General features: G+C 46.5%; 3 protein-coding genes and 2 pseudogenes across 3 annotated transcripts; 4 read left to right on the top strand and 1 right to left on the bottom strand.

Moving 5' to 3' along the window:
• Positions 1 to 508: 508 nt before the first annotated feature.
• LOC139234038 (heat shock protein 30C-like) lies at positions 509 to 2,831 on the bottom strand. Its single transcript, XM_070864894.1, has 2 exons — positions 2,619 to 2,831; positions 509 to 961 (listed from the first exon to the last, which is right to left on the bottom strand). Exons 1-2 carry the CDS (start codon positions 2,829 to 2,831, stop codon positions 515 to 517), a joined length of 660 nt encoding a protein of 219 aa, XP_070720995.1. The 3' UTR covers positions 509 to 514.
• A 7,002-nt stretch (positions 2,832 to 9,833) lies between these two features.
• Positions 9,834 to 10,882, top strand: LOC139233591 (heat shock protein 30C-like). The gene has a single exon (XM_070863993.1). The coding sequence runs from the start codon at positions 9,913 to 9,915 to the stop codon at positions 10,567 to 10,569; it is 657 nt and encodes a 218-aa protein (XP_070720094.1). The 5' UTR covers positions 9,834 to 9,912; the 3' UTR covers positions 10,570 to 10,882.
• A 2,652-nt stretch (positions 10,883 to 13,534) lies between these two features.
• On the top strand, positions 13,535 to 14,594 carry LOC139233590 (heat shock protein 30C-like). Its single transcript, XM_070863992.1, has one exon. The coding sequence runs from the start codon at positions 13,614 to 13,616 to the stop codon at positions 14,274 to 14,276; it is 663 nt and encodes a 220-aa protein (XP_070720093.1). The 5' UTR covers positions 13,535 to 13,613; the 3' UTR covers positions 14,277 to 14,594.
• Positions 14,595 to 15,898: 1,304 nt separating this feature from the next.
• LOC139234205 (U2 spliceosomal RNA) lies at positions 15,899 to 16,100 on the top strand (annotated as a pseudogene).
• Positions 16,101 to 16,263: 163 nt separating this feature from the next.
• On the top strand, positions 16,264 to 16,465 carry LOC139234207 (U2 spliceosomal RNA; annotated as a pseudogene).
• Positions 16,466 to 19,856: the final 3,391 nt, after the last annotated feature.

The following is a 19,856-nucleotide window of genomic DNA, read 5'->3' as shown; positions in this document are numbered from 1 at the left end:
TCCTTCCTTAAATACGGAGACCAAAACTGTACGCAGTACTCCAGGTGTGGTCTCACCAATACCCTGTACAGTTGTAGCAGGACTTCTCTGCTTTTATACTCTATCCCCCTTGCAATAAAGACCAACATTCCATTTGCCTTCCTGATTACTTGCTCTATCTGCATACTAACTTTTTGAATCCTGTTTCTGTTTCTAAGTTAAGCCAAATTCAAATGAGTGCCTTTACTGAGAGTGAAAGGAAGTAAGTGGCTAGTTTTTGAATTGTGTAATATTATCTATTTAACAAGTTAACAAGGTGAATCATGGACATCACTGTTCCAAAATATTTATTGGCTCAATACACATATATAATTATAATACCGTCTAATGTGAATAATGGCATAGTGAACAATTTCAGAAATACAAGATAAAAACAAGAATTAATGTTTAGCATTGTGACTTCATATCATTGTCTTAAACTAATTTCTGCATATATTGTTTCTTATATATGAGAAAATATTAATGTAAATGAGTCTTAAATGTCCTTTTTTCCTTCCGCCTCTTCCTTGTTCCCCTCATCCTTTCCACCGTCCTGTTTCTGTGCCTCTTTGCCTGGGTTTAGCCGGGGAGCGGTTGTTGTATCAGAGGTGATGTTGATGGGGACGGTTCGTCCATTCACAGCTGGCAGTGCCAGGCGTGGGGCTTGAACCTTTAACCGACCGTCCTGTGACAAACAGCAGTTAAGAGCTTGAGCATTGACATCTTCTGGCAGCTGAAATTCTCTCCTGAACTCTTCATATTTGTAGCTGTAAGAGCCGCTCCCATCATCACTTTTCTTCTCGTGTTTTCCTGTCACCAGCACTTTTCTTCCAAGTACTTTCACTTTCAGTTCTTCTGGGGAGAGCCGCTGAACATCCAGGGACAGAGAAAAGCCATCTCCATCCTTGCCCTCTGATTGGCTTTTACCGTCTTCATTGACCGTCTTCATAAGGAGGAACTGAAAGCAATCCTTATTAGTCGGGAAATTGTGTTGCGAAATTGTTTGGATTGAAGGACGATAAATCCCCAGGGCCTGATGGACTGCATCCCAGAGTACTTAAGGAGTTGACCTTGGAAATAGCGGATGCATTGACAGTCATTTTCCAACATTCCATTGACTCTGGATTAGTTCCTATGGAATGGAGGGTAGCCAATGTAACCCCACTTTTTAAAAAAGGAGGGAGAGAAAACAGGGAATTATAGACCGGTCAGCCTGACATCAGTAGTGGGTAAAATGATGGAATCAATTATTAAGGATGTCATAGCAGCGCATTTGGAAAGAGGTGACATGATAGGTCCAAGTCAGCATGGATTTGTGAAAGGGAAATCATGCTTGACAAATCTTGTGGAATTTTTTGAGGATGTTTCCAGTAGAGTGGACAAGGGAGAACCAGCTGATGTGGTGTATTTGGACTTTCAGAAGGCTTTCGACAAGGTCCCACACAAGAGATTAATGTGCAAAGTTAAAGCACATGGGATTGAGGGTAGCGTGTTGACGTGGATTGAGAACTGGTTGGCAGACAGGAAGCAAAGAGTAGGAGTAAATGGGTACTATTCAGAATGGCAGGCAGTGACTAGTGGGGTACCGGAAGGTTCTGTGCTGGGGCCCCAGCTGTTTACAAATGATTTAGACGAGGGGATTAAATGTATCTCCAAATTTGCGGATGATACTAAGTTGGGTGGCAGTGTGAGCTGCGAGGAGGATGCTATTAGGCTGCAGAGTGACTTGGCTAGGTTAGGTGAGTGGGCAAATGTATGGTAGATGAAGTATAATGTGGATAAATGTGAGGTTATCCACTTTGGTGGTAAAAACAGAGAGACAGACTATTATCTGAATGGTGACAGATTAGGAAAAGGGGAGGTGCAACGAGACCTGGGTGTCATGGTACATCAGTCATTGAAGGTTGGCATGCAGGTACAGCAGGCGGTTAAGAAAGCAAATGGCATGTTGGCCTTCATAGCGAGGGGATTTGAGTACAGGGGCAGGGAGGTGTTACTACAGTTGTACAGGGCCTTGGTGAGGCCACACCTGGAGTATTGTGTACAGTTTTGGTCTCCTAACTTGAGGAAGGACAGTCTTGCTATTGAGGGAGTGCAGCGAAGGTTCACCAGACTGATTCCCGGGATGGCGGGATTGACATATCAAGAAAGACTGGATCAACTGGGCTTGTATTCACTGGAGTTCAGAAGAATGAGAGGGGATCTCATAGAAACGTTTAAAATTCTGATGGGTATAGACAGGTTAGATGCAGGAAGAATGTTCCCAATGTTGGGGAAGTCCAGAACCAGGGGTCACAGTCTAAGGATAAGGGGTAAGCCATTTAGGACCGAGATGAGGAGAAACTTCTTCACCCAGAGAGTGGTGAACCTGTGGAATTCTCTACCACAGAAAGTTGTTGAGGCCAATTCACTAAATATATTCAAAAAAGGAGTTAGATGTAGTCCTTACTACTCGGGGGATCAAGGGGTATGGCGAGAAAGCAGAAATGGGGTACTGAAGTTGCATGTTCAGCCATGAACTCATTGAATGGCGGTGCAGGCTCGAAGGGCTGAATGGCCTACTCCTGCACCTATTTTCTATGTTTCTATGTTTCTATGACATCAGTACCATTGTCCTGATATTTTGATCTTAGCTCCGACAATCCTTTTGCCAGCAGCTCATGAAGCCAATACATGGTCTTCCTTGCTTCCACCACTGCTTTCGGCCTGTTGTGTTCGAGCTGTTCAAAGATACTGTGTGGGAGCAGCCTCAGAGTGACTGCAGGCTGCTGGCTCACATGTGAAGACTGGGACACCTGAAAGCTCAGCACCATGGCTGTTTGTTCTAAGTATCACTTCTCTCAAACCCGAATCCTGTCGACTCCAAGTCTTCAGTCTCTGATCTGCTGCAGAACTCAGAACACCCGCCTTATATATTGCACTCCCAGCAATCCACACACTTCCACAATGAAGATTGCTGGGTTCATGTCAGGTGAGCAGGAAAGAATGACTTCACCCAATGACATTGCGGCACAATTCCAGAGACTTCTGGCATGTCCTGACTGAGTGACATCACAGGTGGGAGGGGCCTACCTGGAGCTCTGCCTCAGATGATTTTGTGTTTATACAATAAATGCAATCGAGGATCTTTTGTCTCCCAGAATTCTTAGTTTGTGACAATGGCTCAGTTGAATTCTCAGTATCTTTGCCTCCCAGTAAAGAAGCAGGGAGTGACTTAAACAGGAGGTTATTCAGCCATGGGGTTCACTATTGTCCTCATCACCAGTTCTCATCGGAAACCTGTTTAAGAAAATGTGCATTTATGTTGTTAACGGATTTTAGGATACTGAATAACAAAAGGGAATCATGATATAATTTTACTTATTTATGAAAAACTAATTTCAGGATTAGGGACGGGCATGGAGGAAACAAGAATAGAGATATAGCAACAAATTTCAAGCTCGCTACGGCACAAAGAATTACACTGGGAGATAGTTTGGGATCAATCGGGGATTAGGTTCACTGAAAGCTGCCTGAGATAGGGAACTCAGTGGGCTGGGCCATCCATTGAGTGGGGTATCCCTTGGAATATAAATATCCTCATGCTCACATCTGGTGAAACGTTAGTCTGTCCGGCAGTCAGTGTTTGGCTGAATTTTCTGTAACTACCAAACTATTTATTATGATAGACTTATAAACATTATCAAACCGTGTAATTTCTGGCTACAAAACAATGTCCATGGAACATCTCCTCCAGACTGTAGGAATGTGAAAGCCATCACTCCATCATCTCGGAAAACTGGTCAGCAAAACATTCCCATAGCAAAGCACCTGAGCAAATGTAAGACTACAGCATTTTCTTTTGCTGTAAATTATGTCTTTGGATGCTCTGATAATGACTCCATGAGGCAATGTATTGCACTTGAACTGTAGTGACCTTCGTCCATTTAATATAACTCCTGAGTGAAGATCACACATGGTGGCCTGCCTTTTATACTAGGCCAGGCACACCTGTACAGGTAACCTACAAGTCTCCCACTGAAGTGCCCTCTGGTGGCACACCTTAGTGACCTTACAGCTGGTGTACAAGTTTCCCATAGTAGTGCCCTCCGGTGGCACATCATATGTAATAGTACAAGCAGTACACATGTCTAGATACATGACATCACTCTCGCCTAAGTCCTTGTTGCAAATCGCCTTCATACATCGACTGTGCTCTGGGCTTAGCTCTATCTGATTGGCGCTTGGAGGGTCGTTTCCATCTTGGGTGAGTAGGTGGTGTTTCGTTGGCAGTAGAGGTGCTGGTGGTTTCTGTTTGTGAGTCCATGACCATTCCATTCTCTCCACCCCCGCCCCACATATAGATTATGCTGGTGGCTAGTTACATTCATATACATTCAAGTCCAGAAAAAAATTAATTTGCATTTACATCATTACATTTGTGGTACAGTTGTGAGGCAAGTACACTTGACTGGTGAGATACATTCTTGATACATAGTTGGACTCAGTACTGGTGTCAGCACCGGTGCGTGAGGACAAGCTAGTACCAGAACTGCTGGATGGTGTCCAGGTAGTCTGGTGGTGGCGCAGTGCCCAGTGCTGGCAGTGGGGGCCCGGGTGGCTCAAGTTGCCTGCTCTCTGGGCCTATGCTGTTGCTCCTAGCATAGGGCAAGTTCACAGATGCCTGTGATCTCCCTGTTCTTTCCTTCTGCCCCGGGTCGTTGCTGCTCCCTGAGGGGCAGTCATCTAGCAGTGCGCAGGGAACTGCTGACCGAGAAATAGTGGATGCATTGGTGGTCATTTTCCAACATTCTCTCGACTCTGGATCAGTTCCTATGGACTGGAGGGTAGCTAACGTAACCCCACTTTTTAAAAAAGGAGGCAGAGAGAAAACAGGGAATTATAGACTGGTTAGCCTTACATCGGTAGTGGGTAAAATGTTGGAATCAATTATTAAAGATGTAATAGCAGCACATTTGGAAAGCAGTGACAGGATCGGTTCAAGTCAGCATGGAAATCATGCTTGACAAACCTTCTAAAATTTTTTGTGGATGTAACTAGTAGAGTGGACAAGGGAGAACCAGTGGATGTGGTGTATTTGGACTTTCAAAAGGCTTTTGATAAGGTCCCACATAAGAGATTAGTGTGCAAAATTAAAGCACATGGTACTGGGGGTTATGTATTGACGTGAATAGAGAACTGGTTGGCAGACAGGAAGCAAAGAGTAGGAATAAACGAGTCCTTTTCAGAATGGCAGGCAGTGACTAGTGAGGTACCGCAAGGTTCAGTGCTGGGACCCCAGCTCTTTACAATATACATTAATGATTTAGACGAAGGAATTGAATGTAATATCTCCAAGTTTGCAGATGACACAAAGCTGGGTGGCAGTGTGAGCTGTGAGGAGGATGCTAAGAGGCTGCAGGGTGACTTGGACAGGTTAGATGAGTAGGAAAATGTTTGGCAAATGCAGTATAATGTAGATAAATGTGAGGTTATCCACTTTGGTGGCAAAAACAGGAAGGCAGAATATTATCTGAATGGTGACAGATTAGGAAAAGGGGAGGTGCAATGAGACCTGGGTGTCGTGGTACATCAGTCATTGAAAGTTGGCATGCAGGTACAGCAGGCGGTGAAGAAGGCAAATGGCATGTTGGCCTTCATAGCAAGAGGATTTGAGTATTGGAACATGGAGGTCTTACTGCAGTTGTACAGGGCCTTGGTGAGGCCACATCTGGAATATTGTGTTCAGTTTTGGTCTCCTAATCTGAGGAAGGTCATTCTTGCTATTCAGGAAGTGCAGCGAAGGTTCACCAGACTGATTCCTGGGATGGCAGGACTGATATATGAAGAAACACTGGATCGACTAGGCTTATATTCACTGGAATTTAGCAGAATGAGAGGTGATCTCATAGAAACATATAAAATTCTGACGGGATTGGACAGGTTAAATGCAGGAAGAATGTTCCCGATGTTGGGGAAGTGCAGAACCAGGGGTTACCGTCTAAGGATAAAGGGTAAGCAATTTAGGACTGAGATGAGGAGAAACTTCTTCACTCAGAGAATTGTGAACCTGTGGAGTTCTCTACCACAGAAAGTTGTTGAGGCCAGTTTGTTAGATATATTCAAAATGGAGTTAGTAGTGGCCCTTACGGCTAAAGGGATCAAGGGGTATGGAGAGAAAGCAGGAATGGGGTACTGAAGTTGCATGTTCAGCCATGATCATATTGAATGGTGGTGCAGGCTTGAAGGGCTGACTAGCCTACTCCTGCACCTACTTTCTATGTTTCTATGATTCGCTTGCCTGGGCGTTACTTGGTTTGGGATGCTGGCTGGTCCCGGTCCCATTTGGGAGAACCATTGCAGGTGTAGCCTTGGAGGCGATAGGGTCTGGGGACTGCGCCTTAGCACAGTTTGCTCTTTCAGGCTCGTGGCGGTTGGTGCCATCGGGTGCCTGAGAGGTGGAGCCGATCAGGGGCAGGGTATCGATACCGGTGCCATTGCCCTCCTGAGATCGCGTGCTCTGCAGCTTGTCTATATTAGCCGCTTTTGGCCACACTCCGTGGTGCATCACTCTGGTCCCAGGGACACAGGCAACAGCATTGGTTAGCCCGCTGAACTTGTGTGCTCCCGATGGGTGTTTGCCCGCTACATTATCTGAATACTGTTGAAATCCTACATCGCACAGCGTTTCATTACTTATTGTAGATAAACTGTAGCTCCGATCGCAATCACATGACTTTTCTTTGCTTATTACACGTATAAAACTCTGATCATCAATTACAAGCTTTACATTGAATTCACAGTTACTATTACATTGATTGAGACTGTAGACTGTCCCTTTAAGTGTGGTGGTTTGCTGGCCTCCTTTATGGGAGCCTTGCTATCTTTACCCCAATCCTCTTCTTCGCTTGGTACCACGTGTTGCTCCATCAGCGCTGCACCTCGTGGTCTGGCTGCCGCTATCTTTTTCTTCAGCGATTCACCTCGTGGTTTGGGCGCCATCTTTCTTCCATCCACGATGCCGACTGCTGTGATCCTCTTCTTCCCAGGTTCTGCCACCGATGCTGGGAAGTCGCCTTTGGATCCGGTTTTCTTCCTCCGGAGTCCTGCCACTGGAGCCATGAAGGTGCGTTTGGGTTGTCTCAGCTGGATCATCTCCACGCAGTCGTGCTGAGCGCTCTGTGCCTCGGGTGCTGTGCTGGTACTTGCCGGGTTTGAGTCCTGAGGATGAGTCATCTGCCTAAAGCCGCAGGTCGAGGTCATGAATGCCTGGCTCACGGAGATGGCCTTCTGCAGTGTGACTGTGGTATCCGCCGACAGTAGCCTGTGAAGAAGGCCCTCGTGGCCGATTCCGATGACAAAGATATCCCACAGCGCTTCGGTGAGGTGTCCGCCGAAATCATACGTTGCCATCAGCCTCCTGAGGTCTGCAGCATGTTTTGCGATTTCCTGGCCTTCGGGCCGTCGGTGGGTATAAAACCGGTGTCTGGCTGTGAGGATGCTCACCTTGGGCTTGAGTTGTTCTTGGATCAGAGTTACGAGCACCTCGTATGTCTTGGTCGTTGTCTTCGCTGGTGCCAGCAAGTCCCTGACGAGGCCATAGACGGTGGGCCCACAACTGGTGAGCAGCCAGTGTGTCCAAATTATCGTCTGCCAGGTCGTTTGTTGTGAAGGAATGGTCGTGCCTCTCCACAAAGGCATCCCAATTGTCACCATCGGCGAACTGCTGCAACGTACCAAGGGTAGCCATTTTCGCGTGATAGTCCGTAATCTCGTCGCCAATTGTTATGTCTTTAGATGCTCTGATAATGACTCCACGAGGCAATGTATTGCACCTGAACTGTAGTGACCTAAGTCCATTTAATATAACTCCTGAGTGAAGATCATACATGGCGGCCTGCCTTTTATACTAGGCCAGGCACACCTGTACAGGTAACCTACAAGTCTCCCACTGCAGTGCCCTCTGGTGGCACACCTCAGTGACCATACAGCTGCTGTACAAGTTTCCCATAGTAGTGCCCTCTGGTGGCACATCACATGTCTCGATATATGACAGTCACTGTGTTTTAAAATGGCCGAACTTAAAAGCTGACCAAATTCTGATAACCCAGTATACCTGGCGAGGCCAGGTGAGAAATACTGCAGCTGCAAGACCGCTTTTCAGAAAGGAGACCTTGGGAAGTGTCTGTGAGAAAAGGAAAGCTATTCAACCGACCGTTCTTCAGACTATTCTCACCACTTGGGCCCCGATAAAGCTGGGTGAAAACAACCTTTTCTCAGACATTACTTTTTCTTTTAATGAAAGGACTATTGATAATCAGAAAGTGAAGAAAAACACACGCACGTAGTGGGCCAGTTGCCAAGTTTTAGCAGTACTTGCATTTATCAGCAAGTGCAGACATTGGCGACGAGGTTCAACACTGCCTCCAGTGCACCAGCGCAGCCTTCGGTCACCTCAAATCTGGCACCAAGCTTATGGTCAAATCGCTCGGGAAATACCACCAACGGTGTCTCCGCAAGATCCTGCAAATCCTCTGGGAGGACAGACGCACCAACGTCAGTGTTCTCGATCAGGCCAACGTCAGAAGCACTGACCACACTCGACAAGCTCCGTTGGGCGGGCCATATTGTTCGTATGCCCGACACAAGACCCCAACGCAAGCGTTCTACTTGGAACTCCCAGCTCGGCAAAGGAAACGTTTCAAGGACACACCCGAAGCCTCCTTGATAATGTGCAACATGCCGACCGACACCTGGGAGACGCTGGCCAAAGACCTCCATAAGTGGAGGAATAGCATCCGGGAGGGCGCTGAGCACCTCGAATCCCGGCGGTGAGAGCAGGCAGAAAATAAGTGCAGGCAGTGGAAGGAGTGTGCGGCAAACCAGACTCACCACCCACCCTTTCTTTTAACCACTGTCTGTCCCACCTGCGACAGAGACTGTGATTCCCGCCTTGGACTCCTCAGTCACCTGAGAACTCACTTTTAGAGTGAAAGCAAGGCTTCCTCGATTCCGAGGGACTGCCTCTGATGATGATAATGATGATGTACTTGCGCTGTGAAGAAAGTGATACGGGGCTGTGGAGAGCCACCGAGTAGATCACTGAGAACCTGACCACCGTTGGTATTAGCTACACGTGGGTTTTTGCTTAAAATTACTTGAATGCAAAGTAGATAAACTGTAAGACATGCTATTATTGTTACTTGTACCCGTGTTATTGTTCTAAAGTAAGGATTACCCCGTGAGGGTAAAAGTTATATCCATCTCTTTTGAATTGTCGGTTCCACAAGTCTGAACTCTGTAAACTGAAGATAAGTCTCACACAAATTAATTAAATTACAAGGGAATTAATGACCCTCTATTGGGCAGAATCAGAACACCACTTAATTTAAACCAAACTGATCTGAATTTCATTCTTTCTGATCACTCTGCTCTGCTGTGGTTAAATATCACTTTAATATCTTGAACATGACTGAAAATAGCAGAGCTAGAAAGTCACTGACCGACTCTTCATTATCTCACAATGTTAGTTGATCGTTCACTAAATTGAACACATCCACTTCTCAGCAAACACCCCTTTACCACACAGTCTGCCTTGTTCTGGGCTGTCAATCATTTGCCCCTCCCACCTGTGGTGTCACTGGGTGAGTACATTCCACAAGTCTCTGGAATTGCACCAGTGGGTGTCACTGAATCCCAGTCATTCTTGTTTAAAGCAAGGCTGAGATGAGACCTCGGTTATTTTCTGCTCACGTGTCATAACCCCAGCAATGTTGAGCTAATTCTGGAAGTGTCTGGAGTTCTGGGAGTGGAATATATAAGGCGGGTGTTCTGAGTGCTGTAGCAGATCAGAGACTGAAGACCGGGAGTTCACATCAGTCGTGTTTGTGAGAAGTGATAGAAGAGGCAGAGACAATGCTGAGCTGTCGGGCTGTCCACCCTTCACGTCTGTGCCAGCAGCCTGTGTGCACATTGTGGCCTGTCCCACACACAGTCTTTGAGCCGTTTGAATGCAACAGGTGGGAACAGGAGGAAGAAGTGAGAAACAGCATGAACTTCATGAACCGAGTTGTTGGGGAGCTGGCCAAAGAATTCTGGGAGGGAAGACCAAAATATCAGGACAACAGACCTGATGACAATGAAGACGGTAAAAGCCAATCAGAGGGCAAGGATGGAGATGGCTTTTCTCTGTCCCTGGATGTTCAGCAGTTCTCCCCAGAAGAACTGAAGGTGAAAGTACTTGGAAGAAAAGTACTGGTCACAGGAAAGCACGAGAAGAAAAGTGATGATGGGAGCGGCTCTTACAAATATGAAGAGTTCAGGAGAGAATTTCAGCTGCCAGAAGATGTCGATGCTCAAGCTCTTAACTGCTGTTTGTCACAGGACGGTCGGTTAAAGGTTCAAGCCCCACGCCTGGCACTGCCAGCTGTGAATGGACGAACCGTCCCCATCAACATCACCTCTGATACAACAACCGCTCCCCGGCTAAACCCAGGCAAAGAGGCACAGAAACAGGACAGGGGCCTGGTTGTTGAGAACAAGACACAGGCTGAAAGGAATGAGGACTGTTGATACTCATTTACAGTGAACTTGTGCCGCACATCACAGAGCAATTTTATACCGGTGGAAATGAGATTCAAGTGAATTTGTGTAAAACTAAATAAGTGATTCATTCTGTTCATTCTGTATGTCTGAAAAATGCTTTCTGTTAACAATATCTTTTCTTGATTACGAGCGTTATATTTTAAGTTGTATATTGTGGGACTAAAGTACAAATCTCTGAATGGAATCCATCTATGCTGTATGATTCTATATTCATCAGAATTTTATTATATTTTTGTTGTATTTGCGAATCTCATAATAAAATATATAATTTCTTTCGAAACTCATCGCAGCTTTATTTTCCACGAATTTATGTTTAAAAATATATTATTTCTGTATAAAGAAAGCAAGAATTTGCATTGATATAGCACCTTCCATGCACTCAGGATATCTCAAAGTGCTTCACATCCGATTAAATCCTTTTGAAGTGCGGTCATTGTTGCAATGTAGCCACATGCAGCAGCACATGTTACAACGAGCAGAGTCTCACACACACAATGTGAGAAATGAGCAGATAATCTGTTTTTGTTGGGTTTGGTTGAGGGGCCAATGTTGGCCAGGAATCTGTGAGAATTCTGCAGCTGTTCTTTGAATAGTGTCATGGGATCTTTTACTTCCACCCAAGAGGGCAGATGGGGCTTGAGTTTAATGTCCCATCTGAAAGATGGCACCTCCTACAGTGCAGCATTCCCTCACTGAAGTGTCAGCCTAAATTATGTGCTGAGTCCGATAGACTGGGGCTTGAACCCAACTCCTTCTGGCTCAGGGACGAGTGCCTCAACCAAGACTGCCATCTAATTTAGGTAATAAACTTGTTCGGCATTAGACAGAACTAAAAGAATGAATATAATTGAGTTTATTGATAAAACATTGCAATGTTTTAAGTATCTAGTGAATTGTGATATTAAATGAACAGCAATGGTGGCCCTACAAGTAATGTGGTTGTAACACTCCCAACTCGGCTTCCCAACCTTCCTGGAATGACCAGGAGTTTCCAGGAATCGGGTATTCCTCTCCCAAGCGCTGCTTCTATTGCTACTTGTCATCAGTGAATCCAATTATTTTCATGCTGTCAGTTTTATCCCTTGCCGACACACATGTGAGGTGCTGTGAGTAGTTACCGACTGTTAGCCTGGGGATGGGAGTCAGAATGATCTTAAACCGTGTTAATTTTAATGAGAATCATTTGCCGGCGTTCCATGGAGCTTGTCACTGGGTGCTGCTCAGTGCCAGCTCAGGCAGAGATTCCCAACTGGCCGGGGAGAGTCGGGAATTGAGAGTGGGGGTAAAAACAGACAGAAAGGGGAATGGGGGCTCAGGGAAAGAGAAGGAGAATGGGGAATGGGTGATCGGGGAGAGTGATCAAGACAGGGGAATGGGGTTTGGGGGATAGAAAGGGAGAGTGGGGTGGGGATGGGACCAGCATTTGCCACAGAGTGGGAGCAACAGCAGCAAGGTGGTGAGTGCAAGCAGCGAGTAACACCAAGCTTATGGTCTACAGGGCTGTAGTGATACCCACCCTCCTGTGTGGCTCGGAGACATGGACCATATACAGTAGACACCTGAAGTCACTGGAGAAATACCACCAACGATGTCTCCGCAAGATCTTGCAAATCCCCTGGGAGGATAGACGCACCAACGTCAGTGTTCTCGATCAGGATAACATCTCTAGCATCGAAGCACTGACCACACGCGACCAGCTCCGTTGGGTGGGCCACATTGTTCGCATGCCTGAAACAAGACTCCCAAAGCAAGTGCTCTAGTCGGAACTCCTACACAGCAAGCAAGCCCCAGGTGGGCAGAGCAAACGTTTCAAGGTCGCCCTCAAAGCTTCCCTGATAAAATGCGACATCCCCACTGACACCTGGGAGACCCTGGCCAAAGTGGTGGAAGAGCATCCTGGAGGGCGGTGAGCACCTTGAATCTCGTCGCCGAGAACATGCAGAAAACAAGCGCAGGCAGCGGAAGGAGCGTGCAGCAAACCAGACTCCCCACCCACCCTTTCCTCCTCCGATTGTCTGTCCCACCTGCGACAGAGACTGTGATTCCCGCCTTGGACTCCTCAGTCACCTGAGAACTCACTTTTAGAGTGAAAGCAAGGCTTCCTCGATTTCGAGGGACTGCCTCTGATGATGATAATGATGATGTACTTGCGCTGTGAAGAAAGTGATACGGTGCTGTGGAGAGCCACCGAGTAGATCACTGAGAACCTGACCACCGTTGGTATTAGCTACACGTGGGCTTTTGCTCAAAATTGCTTGAATGTAAAGTAGATAAACTGTTAGACGTGCTATTATTGTTACTTGTACCCGTGTTATTGTTCTTAAATAAAGATTACCCCGTGAGGATAAACGTTATATCCATCTCTTTTGAATTGTCGGTTCCACAAGACTCAACTCTGTAAACTGAAGATAAGTCTCACACAAATTAATCAAATTACAAGGGAATTAATGGCCCTCTATTGGGCAGAATCAGAACACCACTTAATTTAAACCAAACTGATCTGAATTTCATTCTTTCTGATCACTCTGCTCTGCTGTGGTTAAATGTCACTTTAATATCTTGAACATGACTGAAAATAGCAAGCTAGAAAGTCACTGACCGACTCTTCATTATCTCACAATGTTAGTTGATCGTTCACTAAGTTGAACACATCTACTTCTCAGCAAACACCCCTTTACCACACAGTCTGCCTTGTACTGGGCTGTCAATCATTTGCCCCTCCCACCTGTGCTGTCACTGGGTGAGTACATTCCACAAGTCTCTGGAATTGCACCAGTGGGTGTCACTGAATCCCAGTCATTCTTGTTTAAAGCAAGGCTGAGATGAGACCTCGGTTATTTTCTGCTCACGTGTCATAACCCCAGCAATGTTGAGCTAATTCTGGAAGTGTCTGGAGTTCTGGGAGTGCAATATATAAGGCGGGTGTTCTGAGTGCTGTAGCAGATCAGAGACTGAAGACCGGGAGTTCACATCAGTCGTGTTTGTGAGAAGTGATAGAAGAGGCAGAGACAATGCTGAGCTGTCGGGCTGTCCACCCTTCACGTCTGTGCCAGCAGCCTGTGTGCACATTGTGGCCTGTCCCACACACAGTCTTTGAGCCGTTTCAATGCAACAGGTGGGAACAGGAGGAAGAAGTGAGAAAGATCATGAACTTCATGAACCGAGTTCTTGGGGAGCTGGCCAAAGAATTCTGGGAGGGAAGACCAAAATATCAGGACAACAGACCTGATGACAATGAAGACGGTAAAAGCCAATCAGAGGGCAAGGATGGAGATGGCTTTTCTCTGTCCCTGGATGTCCAGCGGTTCTCCCCAGAAGAACTGAAGGTGAAAGTACTTGGAAGAAAAGTGCTGGTGACAGGAAAACACGAGAAGAAAAGTGATGATGGGAGCGGCTCTTACAGCTACAAATATGAAGAGTTCAGGAGAGAATTTCAGCTGCCAGAAGATGTCGATGCTCAAGCTCTTAACTGCTGTTTGTCACAGGACGGTCGGTTAAAGGTTCAAGCCCCACGCCTGGCACTGCCAGCTGTGAATGGACGAACCGTCCCCATCAACATCACCTCTGATACAACAACCGCTCCCCGGCTAAACCCAGGCAAAGAGGCACAGAAACAGGACAGGGGCCTGGTTGTTGAGAACAAGACACAGGCTGAAAGGAATGAGGACTGTTGATACTCATTTACAGTGAACTTGTGCCGCACATCACAGAGCAATTTTATACTGGGGAAATGAGAATCAAGTGAATTTGTGTAAAACTAAATAAGTGATTCATTCTGTTCATTCTGTATGTCTGAAAAATGCTTTCTGTTAACAATATCTTTTCTTGATTATGAGCGTTATATTTTAAGTTGTATATTGTGGGACGAAAGTACAAATCTCTGAATGGAATCCATCTATGCTGTATGATTCTCTCGTCATCAGTAATTTATCATATTTTTGCTGTATTTGCGAATCTCAGAATAAAATATATAATTTTTTATTTTCTACCAATTTAAGTTTAAAAATATATTATTTCCGTATAAAGAAAGCAAGAATTTGCATTGATATAGTACATTCCATGCACTCAGGATATCTCAAAGTGCTTCACATCCGATTAGATCCTTTTGAAGTGCGGTCATTGTTGCAATATAGCCACATGCAGCAGCACATATTACAACGAGCAGAGTCTCACACACACAATGTGAGAAATGAGCAGATAATCTGTTTTTGTTGGGTTTGGTTGAGGGGCCAATGTTGCCCAGGAATCTGTGAGAATTCTGCAGCTGTTCTTTGAATAGTGTCATGGGATCTTTTACTTCCACCCAAGAGGGCAGATGGGGCTTGAGTTTAATGTCCCATCTGAAAGATGGCACCTCCTACAGTGCAGCATTCCCTCACTGAACTGTCAGCCTAAATTATGTGCTGAGTCCGATAGACTGGGGCTTGAACCCAAGACTGCCACCTAATTTCCTTCTTCGGCTTTGGAGAGAACTGGCAGCATGAATATAATTGGGTTTACTGATAACATGTAGCAATGTTTTAAGTTCTAGTGAATTATAATATTAAATGAACAACAATGAGGGCCCTACAATTAATGTGGTTGTAACACTCCCAACTAGGCTTCCCAACCCTCCTGGAATGACCAGGAGTTTCCAGGAATCGGGCATTACTATCACTAACGCTACTTCCATTGTGACATGCTATTAGTAAACCCAATTATATTCATGCTGTCAGTTCTATCCCATGCGAGGTGCTGTGATGTGCTGTGAATAGTTACTGACTGTTAGTCTGGAGTTGGGAGTCAGTACGAGGTTAAATCGTGTTAATTTTAATCAGAATCATTCCCAGCCTCTTCCACAGAGCTTGTCACTGAGAGATCAACAACCAATAAAAGGCTGCGTGAAACCTGGAGACTTCACTGTAGATAAATAGTGAAATGTTGATTCCACTGGTAGGCAAATGGGGAACGAGGGAATGAAACCCAAACATTCTCACTGAAAGAAACAAGGGGGAAGGGAGGAGGAAGCTGCTTTAACTGAGGGCTATTGGACCATGGGATCCTTCACCACATGTGGCTATTGTGGTAGTGACTAAAACCTGCTTTCAATGTGAATGGGATAGACATTGGCATCACATGGGCAGATATCATGTGATCAGAATGTCACGTGATCAAATTTCCAGGAATGCCTCCAAGGGGAGCTGGCAACCCCACTTCCAACACCATAACTTGGTAAATGGTTCCTTGACAGTATCCATACATACACCTGTCTCCTACGGACTGCAACATGAATCTTTATTCCCTGCTGTGTTTGGCTATCGCTTCTCGGCCTTTTGGCTAAGATCATGTGTAACTGACCTGACAGGGGAGTAACCATGACCCCAAAGTGGTTCTCTCTGGATCAGGAAGGTGGTTCTCCTATGCTTTTTGGAAATAGGAGGTGGGTGGGGTGGCTTGACCCATCCACCTCCACGGCACAAACCTGGTATTGCAGTACTTCCAGGAACGGTGCAGCGGCTCTCGGCCTTTTGGCTAAGAGCATTGGCGCAGAGTGATCCTTGATGTGTGCGAGGTGACCTCTGGCGTTTGTGATTTGACAAAGAATTGGAAAGATTGGCAACGAAAAATTTAAAAATAAATAAATAAATAAATAAAAATAAAAAATAAAAAAAACAATTAAATATCGCTTCTCGGCCTTTTGGCTAAGATCATGCGTAACTGACCTGACAGGGGAGTAACCATGACCCCAAAGTGGTTCTCTCTGGATCAGGAAGGTGGTTCTCCTATGCTTTTTGGAAATAGGAGGTGGGTGGGGTGGCTTGACCCATCCACCTCCATGGCACGAACCTGGTATTGCAGTACTTCCAGGAATGGTGCTTGGGCTCTCGGCCTTTTGGCTAAGAGCATTGGCGCAGAGTGATCCTTGATGTGTGCAAGGTGACCTCTGGCGTTTGTGATTTGACTAAAGAATTGGAAAGATTGGCTACGAATAATAAAATTTAAAAAAACAATTAAATATATTCCAGAGTTGATTTAAGTTCATATTGAGAGTTTACAGATTGTACACCATTTAATACTTTACTACTCGATCTCCTGTGGCATTGCTCATGTGTACTCTGGGAGCTGTGATACGGTTATTGATGTTTCCAGCTGTCCTGCAGCAGCCTAAACACGAGCAGTTTGTCCGATGCTGTAACACAGTAAATTTACCGAAGCAATCTAACCGCTGACTGACACTGCGAGAATTATTACACAGGGTCGATCAGGAGAGGGCACAGATTTAAGGAAATTGGCAAAAGAACAAGAGACAACGTGAGGAAAAACTTTTGACTATGGTTAGGATTTGGGTCGCACTGCCTGATAGGCTGATGGAGAGAGATTCAGTCGTAGCCTTCAAAAGGGAATGGGATAAATATTTGAAGGAGGTAAAATTGCAGGGATATAGAGAAAGAGCAGGAATGGGACTTGTTATGCATGTGAACCTCACCTGCGTGTAAGACTTGCCACTAGGGGGCACACATCTGGGAGGCCTATGGGTCACCTGTGTACCCTGGAGCAAACAGGTATAAAAGGCAGTCCACCATGCTGTTGCCTCACTTTGGAGTTATATTAAAGAGACCAACATCAGAATGGTTTGAGCTTACAACAGTCTCGTGGAGTTATTCTGAATTTAACGAGTTACAGATCATGAACTTTCACTCGGAAATGGCTGCCGTTGGTATTCTTGAGAGATTTGTTGAGGGTGATGATTGGGAAGCCTTCGTTGAGTGTCTCGACCAGTACTTCATGGCGAATGAGCTGGACATGGCTGAGACGGAGACCAAGCGCAGGGCGATTCTCCTCACCACATGCAGGTCGTCGGTATAGGGTTTCCTCAAAGATCTACTGGTCCCAGACAAACCATCGGCAAGACTTACACAGAGCTGTCTGCGCTGGCTCGAGAACACATCCAGCCGAAGGAGAACATCTTATTGGCCAGGTAGTGCTTTTACACGCACCATCGCTCCGGGGGCCATAACGTGGCGAGCTTTGTTGCCGACTTAAGACGCCGAGCGGGGCAGTGCGAATTTGCAGGATCTTTGGGGGAAATGTTGTGGGACTTTGTCGTGCTCGGAATCGGCCACGGGGCCATCCTCCGCAAACTGCTGTCTGCCGAATCCTTAGATCTGAGCAAGGCCATCATGATAGCCCAGGCCTTCATATCCACGAGCGACAACACGAAACAGATATCTTCACAGAACCGAAGCTCACCGGCAAGTACTGTGCATAAAATAATGCCCTCAGCAGGCAGAACTGTACATAGTAGGGCCCACACGACCGCAGAGGCCAGGCCTAGGGTGACTCAGAGGCCGCTGGGGAGTGCTAATGCGGGGGCAGTCACAGAGCCCATCAATGTCGATTCAAGCACTATGTGTGCAAGGGCTGTGGAACAATGGGGCACCTCCAGCGAATGTGCAAGCAACCTCGGACTCACCACGTGGCAGAGTCAGCAGAGAGCGACCGATCCAGCGTGGGTCACACTGAACGAGCAGGTGAGGCAACTCAACCGGAGGATGAGAAGGAAGTGTATGGGGTGCACACCTTCACCACCAAAAGCCCTCCAATAATGTTAATAGCCAAACTTAATTTCATTCCAGTCTCCATGGAATTGGACACGGGGGCGAGTCACTCGATTATGAGCCAAGGCGTTTGAGAAACTGTGCAGTAACAAGGCACAGAGGCCAAAACTGAGCCCAATTCACACTACGCTGCGCACTTACACCAAAGAACTCATACCTGTTATCGGCAGCGTGGCAGTGAAAGAATCGTATGACGGAAGGGTGCATGATTTACCACTATGGATTGTACCAGGCGATGGCCCAACGCTGTTCGGCAGGAGCTGGCTAGGCAAGATCCGGTGGAACTGGGACGATATCAAAGCACTGTCCTTGGTGGATGACCCTCTGTGCGCCCAGGTGCTAAACAAATTCCCGGCGTTCTTTGAGCCAGGCATCGGCAACTTCACAGGCGCCAAAGTGCAGATCCATCTTGTTCCTGGGGCACGGCCCGTTCATCACAAGGCCCAAGCAGTCCCATATATGATGCGAGAGAAAGTTGAAATCAAGCTGGACAGACTTCAACGAGAGGGAATCATATCGCCAGTCGAGTTCAACGAGTGGGCCAGTCCAATCGTGCAGGTACTAAAGAGCGATGGGACGATCAGAATCTGCGGGGACTACAAGGTACCGATCAACCAAGTCTCGTTACAGGACCAGTATCCACTACCCAAAGCAGAGGACTTATTCGCAATGCTAGCGGGGCGAAAATCCTTCACAAAGCTAGACCTAACCTCCGCTTACATGACACAGGAGTTGGCTAAACCATCAAAGAAGTTAACGTTCATCAACACGCACAAAGGACTGTTCGTGTACCACCGATGCCCCTTTGGGATTTGCTCGGTGGCGGCCATCTTCCAGAGGAACATGGAGAGTCTGCTGAAATCGGTTCCATGCACCGTGGTGTTTCAAGACGACAGCTTGATCACTGGTAGCAACACTACCGAACACTTGCACAACCTGGAAGAGGTTCTAAAGCGACTGGACAGAGTGGGACTCAGGCTGAAATGCTCCAAGTGTGTTCTCCTGGCGCTAGAGGTCGAATTTCTGGGCAGAAAGATTGCGGCGGACGGCATCAGACCCACAGACTCCAAGACGGAGGCCATCAAGAATGCACCCAGACCACAGAATGTGACGGAGCTGCGTTCGTTCCTGGTAACTTTCTACCGGGGTTGAGCACTTTGCTGGAACCCTTGCATTTGTTGCTACGCAAGGGTGCCGACTGGGTTTGGGGTAAATCTCAAGAGACAGCCTTTAACAAGGCCAGAAACCTGCTATGCTCTAACAAGTTACTTGTATTGTATGACCCGTGTAAACGTTTAGTACTAGCTTGTGATTCGTCGTACGGGGTCGGTTGTGTGTTACAGGCAAACTGCAACCGGTTGCATATGCATCCAGAAGTTTATCCAAGGCTGAAAGAGCCTACAGTATGGTTGAGAAAGAAGCTATGACTTGTGTAAAAGGGGTTAAGTAAATGCACCAATATCTATTTGGCCTCCGGTTCGACCTCGAAACCGACCACAAACTGTTTACTTCACTGCTCTCAGAAAGCAAAGATATCAGCACCAATGCTTCATCCCGCATCCAAAGATGGGCACTAACGTTATCTACGTACGACTCTGTAATCCACCACAGACCAGGCACGGAGAACTGTGCTGATGCCCTCAGTCGGCTGCCATT

Source organism: Pristiophorus japonicus, chromosome 21, assembly GCF_044704955.1.
Source record: "Pristiophorus japonicus isolate sPriJap1 chromosome 21, sPriJap1.hap1, whole genome shotgun sequence".
NCBI classification, from domain to species: domain Eukaryota; kingdom Metazoa; phylum Chordata; class Chondrichthyes; family Pristiophoridae; genus Pristiophorus; species Pristiophorus japonicus.
This window is presented reverse-complemented; position numbering and strand designations above follow the sequence as displayed.

Bases quoted from the DNA above. Each gene is read 5' to 3' on its own strand.
- LOC139233591 (XM_070863993.1), top strand. From the start codon at position 9,913: ATGCTGAGCTGTCGGGCTGTCCACCCTTCACGTCTGTGCCAGCAGCCT.
- LOC139233590 (XM_070863992.1), top strand. From the start codon at position 13,614: ATGCTGAGCTGTCGGGCTGTCCACCCTTCACGTCTGTGCCAGCAGCCT.
- LOC139234038 (XM_070864894.1), bottom strand. From the start codon at position 2,831: ATGGTGCTGAGCTTTCAGGTGTCCCAGTCTTCACATGTGAGCCAGCAG. The intron at 962-2,618 runs GTCATAGAAACA...CTCCTTATGAAG, and splicing joins ATCAGGACAATGGTACTGAT to ACGGTCAATGAAGACGGTAA.